Genomic DNA, 12,264 nt, shown 5'->3' on the forward strand with positions numbered 1-12,264 from the left:
GATTGCAAGATACTAGTACATGTATACCGGCTTAACGATATCGGAACACAAATAGCACTATGTGTGCAATATTCCTTTCTAAGCTCACGCTGTGCGGTGCAGATAGGTCATGTGTCGTTGCCAACTTGCCGCATGTGCATGTGCAGCAGGAAGGCACCACATGTCGACTACTACTTATACTGTACAGCATTGTGTGCTTACATGCATCTACGGCCTTGTGGATGCAATTGAGTCTCACATACATGTACATGAAATATTGCGTGTAGTGCGGCATCAGGTGTTAACATACAGTGGCTAATTATTTTTCTCGCAATAATGACCGTATTCACCACAAGTGTGTTTATGTCCAGAGCCAACTCAAGTCCTGTATTATTTATGACCATGACAACAAGACTTCCGGGCTGAAATTCTTTTATGACAGGCATGTACACTTGCCTTACAATTGTTCGTGATTGTACGAAGTACATATTCGCTGTTGCATCAATTTTGCACCATTTACATTGTAGTGCCACTAGTGGTATCACCTGCATGCGTATTGAGTCAAACAAGGTTACCTCTGTATAATTATGCTTATCGTGGCTATCAAGAGCTTCGATGCAAATTCCCAGCTGACGAATGGTGTCCAGCTTGTGTTCAGCTCAGCTGGCACTCACAACTCATAATATTTGCGTTCTAGACGCCAGATGAGATGTTTCAGCTACAATATAGACACAACGTCCGTGTTCAAGAAAGCCGTCACTTCATCTTCTGTCCATCCTCAATAGCACGTTCAAGCAAATACGTCTGAAACACAGTAGCGACAATCCAACAGCGGCGACACGCCGTCTTCTCCGAATGAGCTTCTACCGTTCTAATTCAGATTCCCCCAAAAATGTCAAAATAAATAATAGATTTCCACCAAGCTCGCTAGAATCTTGCGAACCGTCAACATGCAGGCATTTCAAGTGTTCGAGCGTGCGTAGATTCTGCTCAGCGGCTCAAGAACATTCGCCAAGCGAAAAAAAGTCGATGAGAAAGATGTAATGGTGGACGAAATTACGAAAATCGGAAGAAGGTATTCGACCCAGTTCGACTATCGATATCCTGGACTGGATTGGCAACGTCCAACAATCGGATTCGTATTCTATGGGGTCTCATGAGCTAGTGTGCCAAAGGGCGTTTAGTTGGAGCTTCAGTGCATCACCTTCGCCGAAAGAGGCCCTTTCTGAGATTTGGCCGATGGACTAGGTGAAGGGTGTCCGATTTTGGGCGAAAATTATTTGGCAGCACTGCATAGGCCACATGACATGGCCATACGTAGAAGGAACGGGTAGATCTACGTGATTGTACGTCACTACCGCTATCATCCCACTGCCGCACTGGCACTGTCGTCAGGATAAGGAGTTGCAAACGATCTTCTCGACTCAAGTACTACCATGACTACTAGTACACTACTACACTGTACTAGTAGTACTAGTGTAGAACTACGTAGTTCTCATCTCTCAGTCTTGGTACAGCCGTCTACATGGTCTACCACAGTACCAGTACCAGTGCCAGTGCCAGTGCGGCAGTGGTCTACAGCAGTACATACACGATACAGGCCTAGGCAGTAGGCTACAGCCTGTACAGCCTACACTACTACAGTCAGACTGTACAGCATGGTACAGGGTCAGGAGTCAGGAGTCGAGTCAGGACTCAACTTCTCAAGCCAAGGACGCACTTATTTTTTCATCACTCGCAGATCGAGTAATGCCTCCTGGTCTGTAGACTAGTACAGTGTGCTAGTAGTAGTAGTAGTGCTGGTACAGACAAGTACATGACTGTTTTATGGTTATGCGGCATTTGCTGGTTCAAGTAATTAGTTGAAGTCCATTCGATTCATATCGCCCTGAACTCAAGTCACTACACTCTCTAGCTCTGTCGGTACTTGTGCAGGTTCTGATGTTTCGATTCTAATAATTTTTATTCTTACCGGTACCTCTCCGAAGATGTCCTCCCCCAAACCGGACGGTACTTCACACGTGAGTGCGCCAGATACTGCGACTGGTGCGCAGGATTCGCGTACAACTAATGTTACTTCAAGCGGAGACAGGCGCTCAGTTTCGGTGACCGGGGATTCGTTAGGTGAGAGCTAGCGAGAGATCGTTTGAAGTACAATGTACATACATGCATGTGTACTTTTATCCCCGAGCCCAAGGGATTAATTATTTGCGAGAACAAAATTTAATCTCTCAAGTGATGCCCACAGTGATGCACAGAATAATGCGACCAGAAAGAGTGAATAATGCGAGGATTGTAATTGTGCGAATGAAACTATACCAAATTAATAATAAACTACAATCGACTCTTGATAACTATACCGAACACCATTGTGCAGGAGAATTAGTTCTTTATAGCTGAAGTTCTTTATAGCCGAAGTTCTTTATAGCCGAAGTTGGTTATAACAGAAATGCACTCACACTATACAAGCAACACAATAATCATGACTGACATATTCATATTCCCCATGACAGTATTAGGGCCCTTACACACTACGTAGAAAACCGCTTTTTTGTTGCGTTCCTGTAAAAGTTGCCATGTCGACTGACGTCATATGGCACGAAATCTAAAAAGTTGCGTAAACGTTTTACTCAGATCTCGGACGGGTGTAGAAGGCTGCTTTTTAGCTTTTTAGCTTTTATGCCTTCCCGCGCTTTCGGACTTCAACTTCTTGTTGGTGTTTTTGCTGTTTGGTGCTGTGTGGATTTCCGTGTTTCAATTTCAGCTGTCCATTGGACTTTTCGCCTGCTTCTGAAATTCTCGTACCTGAACTCGTGTTGTTCAAGCCGTAGTAGACTCGATCTTGTTTGATTGCTGAGCGCGACACGATGCCGAAAATCCAGTGCACAGAAGAAATGGAGGCGAAGCTCATGGAGCTGTGGGCGATATATCAAAAAACAAGGCGTTCCAAACTCGTTCTCAGGGTGAGCTGTCCACAAGTTGCGACCAATTCTGTATTTGACGGTACCATTCCGCAACAGCATGTTGAGCATCGTCGTGACCATGAAATTTGAGCAACTGCGATCAGTCATCTAGAAAATATCAAGAGCAGGACCGCCATCAGACGACTTCACTAGCTTCTGCAGGTCCTGCAATATCATGGCGGCAACAATTTTACGTCGCCGCTTTCTCCTTGCCGGAGTCAACCTGAGCTCCATGGGCATGGCTCCAACACAAGATGCAGAACGAAATCGAAGAAGCACACACAGCACTCGTTCTGAGAGCAGAACATTTCATCCGAACTGCACTACATCAGTACAGTCATGTACGTAAAAAGCAGATCACCTGGCAGTGTGCAACTGCACTTGATCAGGCTGGCGCATACGCAACGTATGCTCAAGTTAGTTGCGTTTTACATGTACGTAGTGTGTAAGGGCCCTAACTGCACTTGGTTTATATGGAGCCCTACAAGATTTGGTTCGTTATAAACGAAAACGGTTCGCTATAAAGAGTCATTTTTGTATGGATTCTAAGAGGGACATGGACACTGGTTTGCTATATCACGAAATTCGCCAAATGCGAGCTCGTTATAAGCAGAGTCGACTGTACAAACACCCAATGACTCGCCAACTCCATTGCAGTGATTTCCAAGTTGCCGCCAGCACGTGTGAGTGACCGTGACAGTTAGACAGAGTACTGTAAGACGATATTTTAACGTCGACTATAGTTAACGATCTCCGGATTTTTGTAGGTTAGCGAGGTGAAATGCTAACGAATTCTGTCGGAAAAACTGGCAAATGACTGTACATATATAATTTTGCACGTAACGACTTCAAAATTAATGTTAACGAATTGTTTAAATTTGTTAAATCGTTAGAATTAAATGTTCATACAAAAGAAAAAGGACCAAGGAACTACAGGTTACGCTATACTGTCCACTAACACCACCAGTTACTAAACAATCAGCTCACGCGATAACGTTGCATTCTCTTTTCTTGGCTCTCCATCCGAGTCAATTATATGTTTGTTAACATTACTGGTCTTACAGCATAGCACAGTACTACCGGGTGCCGAAGAACTGGCGTCAGCCTCGTATGCGGAACCCCTCTTATTTTCATGTACAGCAGTCTATGCGCAGTAGAGTAGAATCACCTGGCATATATGGCTATGCTGTGCTTGGCGAGATTCTAGCAACGCCGTTCTTGGGCACTGCGTTCTCCTGCACACGCCACACACGCCAGTACTGTACTATGCAATTACATGTAGTATGCAGTAGCGAATCTTCCGGAGTGTTAGCCGCACACCCCTTTTCGGGTCCGAAATTCCTATTTTTGTTGACACTCGGTCTATAAGCCGCATGTCAGACTCTTGAATTTGTTGGCACCCTAATGTAATTGGTATCGGTAATATACCGGAGGGTGTACCCAGTGTGCTGACAGTGCTCAACACCACGGCGGAGGATGTACCCAGTGTGCTGACAGTGCTCAACACCATGGCGGAGGGTGTACCCAGTGTGCTGACAGTGCTCAACACCACGGCGGAGCATGTACCCAGTGTGCTGACAGTGCTCAACACCATGGCGGAGGGTGTACCCAGTGTGCTGACAGTGCTCAACACCATGGCGGAGGATGTACCCAGTGTGCTGACAGTGCTCAACACCACGGCGGAGGGTGTACCCAGTGTGCTGACAGTGCTCAACACCACGGCGGAGCATGTACCCAGTGTGCTGACAGTGCTCAACACCATGGCGGAGCATGTACCCAGTGTGCTGACAGTGCTCAACACCATGGCGGAGGGTGTACCCAGTGTGCTGACAGTGCTCAACACCACGGCGGAGCATGTACCCAGTGTGCTGACAGTGCTCAACACCACGGCGGAGCATGTACCCAGTGTGCTGACAGTGCTCAACACCACGGCGGAGCATGTAGCCAGTGTGCTGACAGTGCTCAACACCATGGCGGAGGGTGTACCCAGTGTGCTGACAGTGCTCAACACCATGGCGGAGGGTGTACCCAGTGTGCTGACACTGCTCAACACCATGGCGGAGGGTGTACCCAGTGTGCTGACAGTGCTCAACACCACGGCGGAGGGTGTACCCAGTGTGCTGACAGTGCTCAACACCACGGCGGAGGGTGTACCCAGTGTGCTGACAGTGCTCAACACCACGGCGGAGCATGTAGCCAGTGTGCTGACAGTGCTCAACACCATGGCGGAGGGTGTACCCAGTGTGCTGACAGTGCTCAACACCATGGCGGAGGGTGTACCCAGTGTGCTGACACTGCTCAACACCATGGCGGAGGGTGTACCCAGTGTGCTGACAGTGCTCAACACCACGGCGGAGGGTGTACCCAGTGTGCTGACAGTGCTCAACACCACGGCGGAGGGTGTACCCAGTGTGCTGACAGTGCTCAACACCATGGCGGAGCATGTACCCAGTGTGCTGACAGTGCTCAACACCATGGCGGAGGATGTACCCAGTGTGCTGACAGTGCTCAACACCATGGCGGAGGGTGTACCCAGTGTGCTGACAGTGCTCAACACCATGGCGGAGGGTGTACCCAGTGTGCTGACAGTGCTCAACACCACGGCGGAGCATGTACCCAGTGTGCTGACAGTGCTCAACACCATGGCGGAGGGTGTAGCCAGTGTGCTGACAGTGCTCAACACCACGGCGGAGGCAGAGCGTAATACAGAACAGAACAACAAGGACAATCAAGGCTTGTTTTCTGCGACTTGAAGTTTCATGCTCTCGCAATCATCAGGCAGCACATTGTTGTTCTGTTCTGTATCGGTAGTATAAGATGTTACCAATGGGTAAAACGTTGTCTTTCCCCCTTGTCAATGGACTAGTATATGTTGGGCTGGGGATGTGGTGTTGGCTTGAGTTGACTGATGTGGTCTTTGAACACAGGTCAGTGTATAAATATGTTGGGTTACGGCGTGGGTCTGAGGTGGTCTTTCACTGCAGGTCAATGTAGGGGCATGGTGTAGGATAGCGTGGCTGGACTCTCAGGATTTAGTCACAAGTTGTGAACCTGACGAAGGCAATTTGCCGAAACGTTGTGATATTGTGAAACGAGTTGAATTATTGCAGTGTTAATGGAAAAGAGCGTGCGGGCTCTACTCCTAACTGTTTATGAAACTGCTGGAAGCCTCCTCACTTTTACTGAATGGTGACGTGTTATTGTTATAGGATTCAACAGCATGTGACAGTGAGACTCAGAGTGTTTCAACTCACTACTGATGACAGTGCATCTCAACTGCGTATGGATGTTAGGATTTGTCAACTGCATATGCGTGTGAGGGTGTTTCAACTTCAAAGGCTGTTCAACTGCATGCGGATGTGAGGGTGTTTTGAAAACTGCATGCGGATGTGAGGGTTAAGAGTAGAGCCCACACGCTCTCTTCCATTAACACTCTGCAGTAATTCAACTCATTTCACAATAATTATTCCAACGTTTCGGCAAATTGCCTTCATCAGGTTTACAATAGGATGTGAGAGTGTTTTAAAACTGCATGCGGATGTATGTGAAGGTGTTATGTGAACGTGTTTCAACTGCATGCGCGGATGTACGGGTTTTTCAACGGTGTGCAGATGTGCGGGTGTGTTCATAACTGCATGTGCATGCGAGGACGTTTTGAAACTGCATGCAGATGCGAGGGTGTATCTAACTGCGCGTGGATGCGAGGGTATATTGAAACCTGCATGCAGATGCGGGGGGGGGGGGGGGGGGGTGTCTAACTGTGCGCGGATGCGAGGGTATATATTTAAAAATGCACGCGGATGTGAGGGTGGTTCAACTGATGTCCTTGCTGACATTGTTGTCACTCTTTGTCTCACTGCATCGCAGACAAACCTGTCCCGGTCACCACTGTAGATCGAACAGTCACTGCCAGTGCTACAGACCAACATGTATCCGTCACGTCCACAGATCAGCCAGCACCGGCCAGTACTCCGGATCAGGTTGTCCCCATCGTCGCCGATAGTGTCCCGATGTCACTACGGACCCGCAGCACACTGGACATCCTCTCTCTGGCCTGCAGTCTGCCCCATGTCAATCATGTCTTTGAGAAGCTGCCGCAGCTCGAGAACAGACAGGCACACACACTTGCAGTCACCCTGCTCAGCCGTTACAAGGAACAGGTACGTATCGAAATGAGTGAGGGAGAGACAGACAGACAGACAGAGACAGGGAGGTAGAGACAGACAGAGACAGAAAGAAAGAGAGAGGGAGAGGCTGAAGGAGCGAGAGTGTGTATGTATGTGTGTTTTTTATTGTGTGTGTGTGTGCGCGCGCATGCGTGTGTGCATGCATATATGTGTACATGTGTGTGTGTGGGCGTGCGGTCACGCACCTGTTTGCGCGTACGCCTCTCCAAGTGTACAGTACGAGCTTGTAGACGCTGTGATATCTCTACAGTAGAGTTTAGTGCTTGTGTGGGTGCATGTGGAGCTGGCATCATCTCGGGATGTATGCTAATCGAATATGTTGTAGATGCATGTACATGTACAACATGCTTTTCTCAAACCCCTCTTCCGCCATATGTGCACCGACCACCGCAGTACAGTAAAACCGGTGACTAACGACCGTCCCTTGGAGCCGGAGAAAGCGGTCTTTAGTGGCAGGGGGTCCTTAGAGGTTTGCACCGCACAACCATAATATATGAATGTGAGACCGCCACGGTTCCTGGCAAAGTGGTCTGTAGTACCAGGCTGGTCGCTAGTCACGGTGGTCTTTAGTTACAGGTTTTACTGTAGTACCAGGCTGGTCGCTAGTCACGGTGGTCTTTAGTTACAGGTTTTACTGTAGTACCAGGCTGGACACTAGTCACGGTGGTCTTTAGTTACAGGTTTTACTGTATATGCAGAAAAATGGAGTACAGAAAGTGCTAACAAAAAGTACACTAATACCTCGTTTATCCTGGCGGGCCGGGGACCGGGCACTGGTCGTAACTCCCAATCACATGAAAAAAAATGTTGATGGTGAAAGGCCATAGATATGGTACAATGACATCACTATTTCCACAGAAAGTGACAAAGGAGTAGTAACATTTCTACCGAAAGTCTCCCACGGCGTGCCCGGTAGACCGAAATGCCCGTGACTTCAGTGTCCGGATAACCAAGGTATGATTGTACAATAACGCGCATCACTGCACGCACAGCAGAAAACAGTTGACAAAAGCACGGTTGCGCATGCACTGATGCCACGTGTGCATTATTGTGCATGCTTGTGTGCGTTTTCTACTATTCAGGGAGAACAATACACGTCATTGCTGAATGACATTGCAGCTGGCAAGGTGGTGGACCCACGAGACCGAGCACTGACCTTTGCCCTAAGTATGTAACCACTGACTGTGGTGTCTGTACGTGTGTGTATGGGTGTGTGTGGAGGGGGGGGGGGGGGGGGGGGTGCGTGCGTGTGCGTGCGTGGATTCCAGCTAGTTTGGTTGGTGAGTACACCTTTTCCAGATAGGGTTGGGTATGTTGCAAGCAGGCTCGGCTGCTTGAAGGTGTAATGTTGTATCTGCCACCTTTGTTGGTTCCAGGGTTCAAATACTGTCTATTTGAAGTATGCATACCTGTTAACCATGGACTACTTCTGGCTAGATTAACTGTAATCATGGTACTAGTGAAGCTCGTATCAGATCCACTCTGATTTAGCCACCCACGCTAGTAGCAAGTATTACCTACACTGGGGGAAGGGGTAACTGCAGTTGGATCCCGGGACGGATACCCTGATGCCGTCAATCCTATTTACAAGTTTTGGCAGTGAGCAAATACAAGTTTGTGTGTGTGTGTGGGTGTATGTGTGTGTTTGTGTGGGTGTGTGTGTGTTTGTGTGGGTGTGTGTGTGTGCCTGGTTGAGTGTGTGTGTGTGTGTGTGTGTGTGTGTGTGTGTGTGTGTGTGTGTGTGTGTGTGTGTGTGTGTGTGTGTGTGTTCTTCCATGCCCGCAGGCGGTGGAACTTACGGGGTAGTGCAACAAGGCACGAGAAATACGGTCAACGTTGACGGAAACCTGGTGCAGGATGAAGACGTGTCCATTATGCAGCAAGGCGTCGACAACACACTCAACATTAACGTCTCCATCGACGCATTGTCCGTTGCAGGCGGGGAAGGCTATCGTCCTGCATCCACCAAGGATGCACGCGAATCGATCACGACCGAATTGATGCGCTTTGTGCAGCGCTTCTCCAGAGGTGGTGGACTAGGTACGGTTGGTGGGCTTGTCAAGGGGGAACTACCCCCCCCCCCCCCCCATGTCTGCTCAATCTTGCTGCCCCCCCCCCTCTCTCTCTCTCTCTCTCTCTCTTTCTCTCTGTCTCTCTGTCTTCCTCTTTGAATCGTGTGATTTGTCACAGGTCTGTTGGGCATCGCGTTTGCTAAGTGTGTGTGTGTGTGGGGGGGGGGGGGGGGGTATGTGTATCATCGTCTCAGCGATGATCATGTGTGAATGGATTTCCATCACTCACGCTACTGACACTACTGTATTGAACGAACCACGTTTTCCACCAGCTTCCTTGTGATTTAATGGAATGCATCGTTTCATGCTCTAAGTTTACTCTTTCTATCGAGCGAGCCCCCCCCCCCCCCCCCCCCCCCTCTCCCCAGCACTTCAGATGGTTGACCGCACCACACTAAATAATGTGTGTGTGTGTGTGTATGCACACGCTCGTGGGTGCTTGAATGGGCATGCATGTACGTGGGTGTGACGTAGTGTGACGTTATCCTGGCCTGGTGTCTGCCGCTTGGGTTAGTGAACGCCAGAACACAGTCTTGCCATGGGTGCATGCGTGTACTTTGCAAATGTTATCGTTTTCTTCTCACTTCCACAATCTTATCTCCCCTCTCTCCTTCTCTCTCTCTCTTTCTCTCTCTTTCTCTTTCTCTCTTTCTCTTTCTTTCTCTCTCTCTCTCTCTCTCTCTCTCTTTCTTTCTCTCTCTCTCTCTCTCTCTCTCTCTCTCTCTCTCTCTCTCTCTCTCTCTCTCTCTCTCTCTCTCTCTCTCTCTCTCTCTCTCTCCCTCTCTCCCTCTCTCTCTCTCTCTCCTCTCTCTCTCTCTCTCTCTCTCTCTCTCTCTCTCTCTCTCTCTCTCTCTCTCTCTCTCTCTCTCACTCTCTCTTGCTCTCCCTCTTTCTTGTGTACACCCTATATTTTCTTTCTTGTTCTGTTGGCATTCCTACACAGGCTCACAGCAGGATCACTCCTCACCAGTCACTGGAACACCAGTGGACGACACTCCTGGCGAGGGAGATGCGAACGATCGCGGCAACTACACCGTCCGTCCCTCCTCGCTCTTCTCCCTCGGCCAGAACTGCAAGCAGGTGATGGAGAGGATGCTAGGACTCGGCGATGCCAGCCCGGTGAAAGTGAGCAACGTCCAAGCGCTAGGCGAGGATCGCATACGCATCACGTTGACGGAGAAGGACCCGGCACCAGCTTACTTGGGTATGGCATGCACAAGCCTGATGCAGCCTGTGATCATTGTTAAATTTGCTCCACCTCCAGCACATGCACTCTCTGGCCAACCGCATTCATACCAGCAACATGACTCTAAGTCGCCGATCATGGCAAATGCAACTTCCTCTATACACTGAATCATGTAACTGTTATGAAGTACAATGTGATCATTGTGCCTATTTGAAATGTCAGTGGACCAGACCACATCTCAAGAAAGGCCAACACATGCACTGAATTCACTGAATTCACTGAATTCGGGCCTTTCCAAGTATGCCTTTGGTTAATTCCAGTGGTGTGCACGGGTAGTCGGGTACCCGTGCTACCCGTGAGGACCTCGGGTAGACAGGTACCGAATAGTACCCGAAAACCCGAAGTCGCAGATGACATCATGTACAGTGCACGTGTACAAATAATTCACGCATGTCTACCCAGTGCGCAAGGGAAGGGGCCGGTGTGCATTGTGGTCTTACCATGGAAACATTACCCGATCGGGTACCCGTGCTACCCGTGGAAAACTACCCGGACCAGATACCCGAAGACAATGCTACCCGACTCAGCCCTAGTTAATTATGCCTTTGGTTGAGGCCGACCCCCCCCTCTCTCATGGCTTGAACTACAGTAAAACCTGAAACTAATGACCACCCCTTAGGACCAGAAAACTGGTCTTTAGTGGCAGGTGGTCCTTAGTTAGAGGCTTTCACCGCACAACCATTTTATGAATGTGAGACCGTCTGTGCCGGGCAAAGTGGTATGTAGTACCAGGCTGGTTGCTAGTCACGGTGGTCTTTAGTTACAGGTTTTACTGTAGTAGCAGGCTGGTTGCTAGTCACGGTGGTCTTTAGTTACAGGTTTTTACTGTAGTACCAGGCTGCTTGCTAGTCACGGTGGTCTTTAGTTACAGGTTTTACTGTAGTACCAGGCTGGTTGCTAGTCACGGTGGTCTTTAGTTACAGGTTTTACTGTAGTACCAGGCTGGTTGCTAGTCACGGTGGTCTTTAGTTACAGGTTTTACTGTAGTACCAGGCTGCTTGCTAGTCACGGTGGTCTTTAGTTACAGGTTTTACTGTAGTACCAGGCTGGTTGCTAGTCACGGTGGTCTTTAGTTACAGGTTTTACTGTAGTACCAGGCTGGTTGCTAGTCACGGTGGTCTTTAATTACAGGTTATACTGTAGTACCAGGCTGCTTGCTAGTCACGGTGGTCTTTAGTTACAGGTTTTACTGTAGTACCAGGCTGGTTGCTAGTCACGGTGGTCTTTAGTTACAGGTTTTATTGTAGTACCAGGCTGGTTGCTAGTCACGGTGGTCTTTACTTACAGGTTTTACTGTAGTACCAGGCTGGTTGCTAGTCACGGTGGTCTTTACTTACAGGTTTTACTGTAGTACCAGGCTGGTTGCTAGTCACGGTGGTCTTTAGTTACAGGTTTTACTGTAGTACCAGGCTGGTCGCTAGTCACGGTGGTCTTTAGTTACAGGTTTTACTGTAGTACCAGGCTGGTCGCTAGTCACGGTGGTCTTTAATTACAGGTTTTACTGTAGTACCAGGCTGGTCGCTAGTCACGGTGGTCTTTACTTACAGGTTTTACTGTAGTACCAGGCTGGTTGCTAGTCACGGTGGTCTTTAGTTACAGGTTTCACTGTAGTACCAGGCTGGTTGCTAGTCACGGTGGTCTTTAGTTACAGGTTTTACTGTAGTACCAGGCTGGTCGCTAGTCACGGTGGTCTTTAGTTACAGGTTTTACTGTAGTACCAGGCTGGTCGCTAGTCACGGTGGTCTTTAGTTACAGGTTTTACTGTAGTACCAGGCTGGTTGCTAGTCACGGTGGTCTTTAGTTACAGGTTTTACTGT

The 12,264-nt window shown here is 48.8% G+C and overlaps 1 protein-coding gene across 1 annotated transcript; it reads left to right on the plus strand.

Annotated features, from left to right (window-relative positions):
* The first annotated feature begins 1,797 nt into the window (after positions 1-1,797).
* Positions 1,798-10,554, plus strand: LOC135828568 (uncharacterized). Its single transcript, XM_065341005.1, has 5 exons — positions 1,798-2,103; positions 6,810-7,102; positions 8,212-8,296; positions 8,915-9,169; positions 10,145-10,554. Exons 1-5 carry the CDS (start codon positions 1,968-1,970, stop codon positions 10,552-10,554), a joined length of 1,179 nt encoding a protein of 392 aa, XP_065197077.1. The 5' UTR covers positions 1,798-1,967.
* Positions 10,555-12,264: the final 1,710 nt, after the last annotated feature.

Source organism: Sycon ciliatum, chromosome 12, assembly GCF_964019385.1.
Source record: "Sycon ciliatum chromosome 12, ocSycCili1.1, whole genome shotgun sequence".
Taxonomy (NCBI): domain Eukaryota; kingdom Metazoa; phylum Porifera; class Calcarea; order Leucosolenida; family Sycettidae; genus Sycon; species Sycon ciliatum.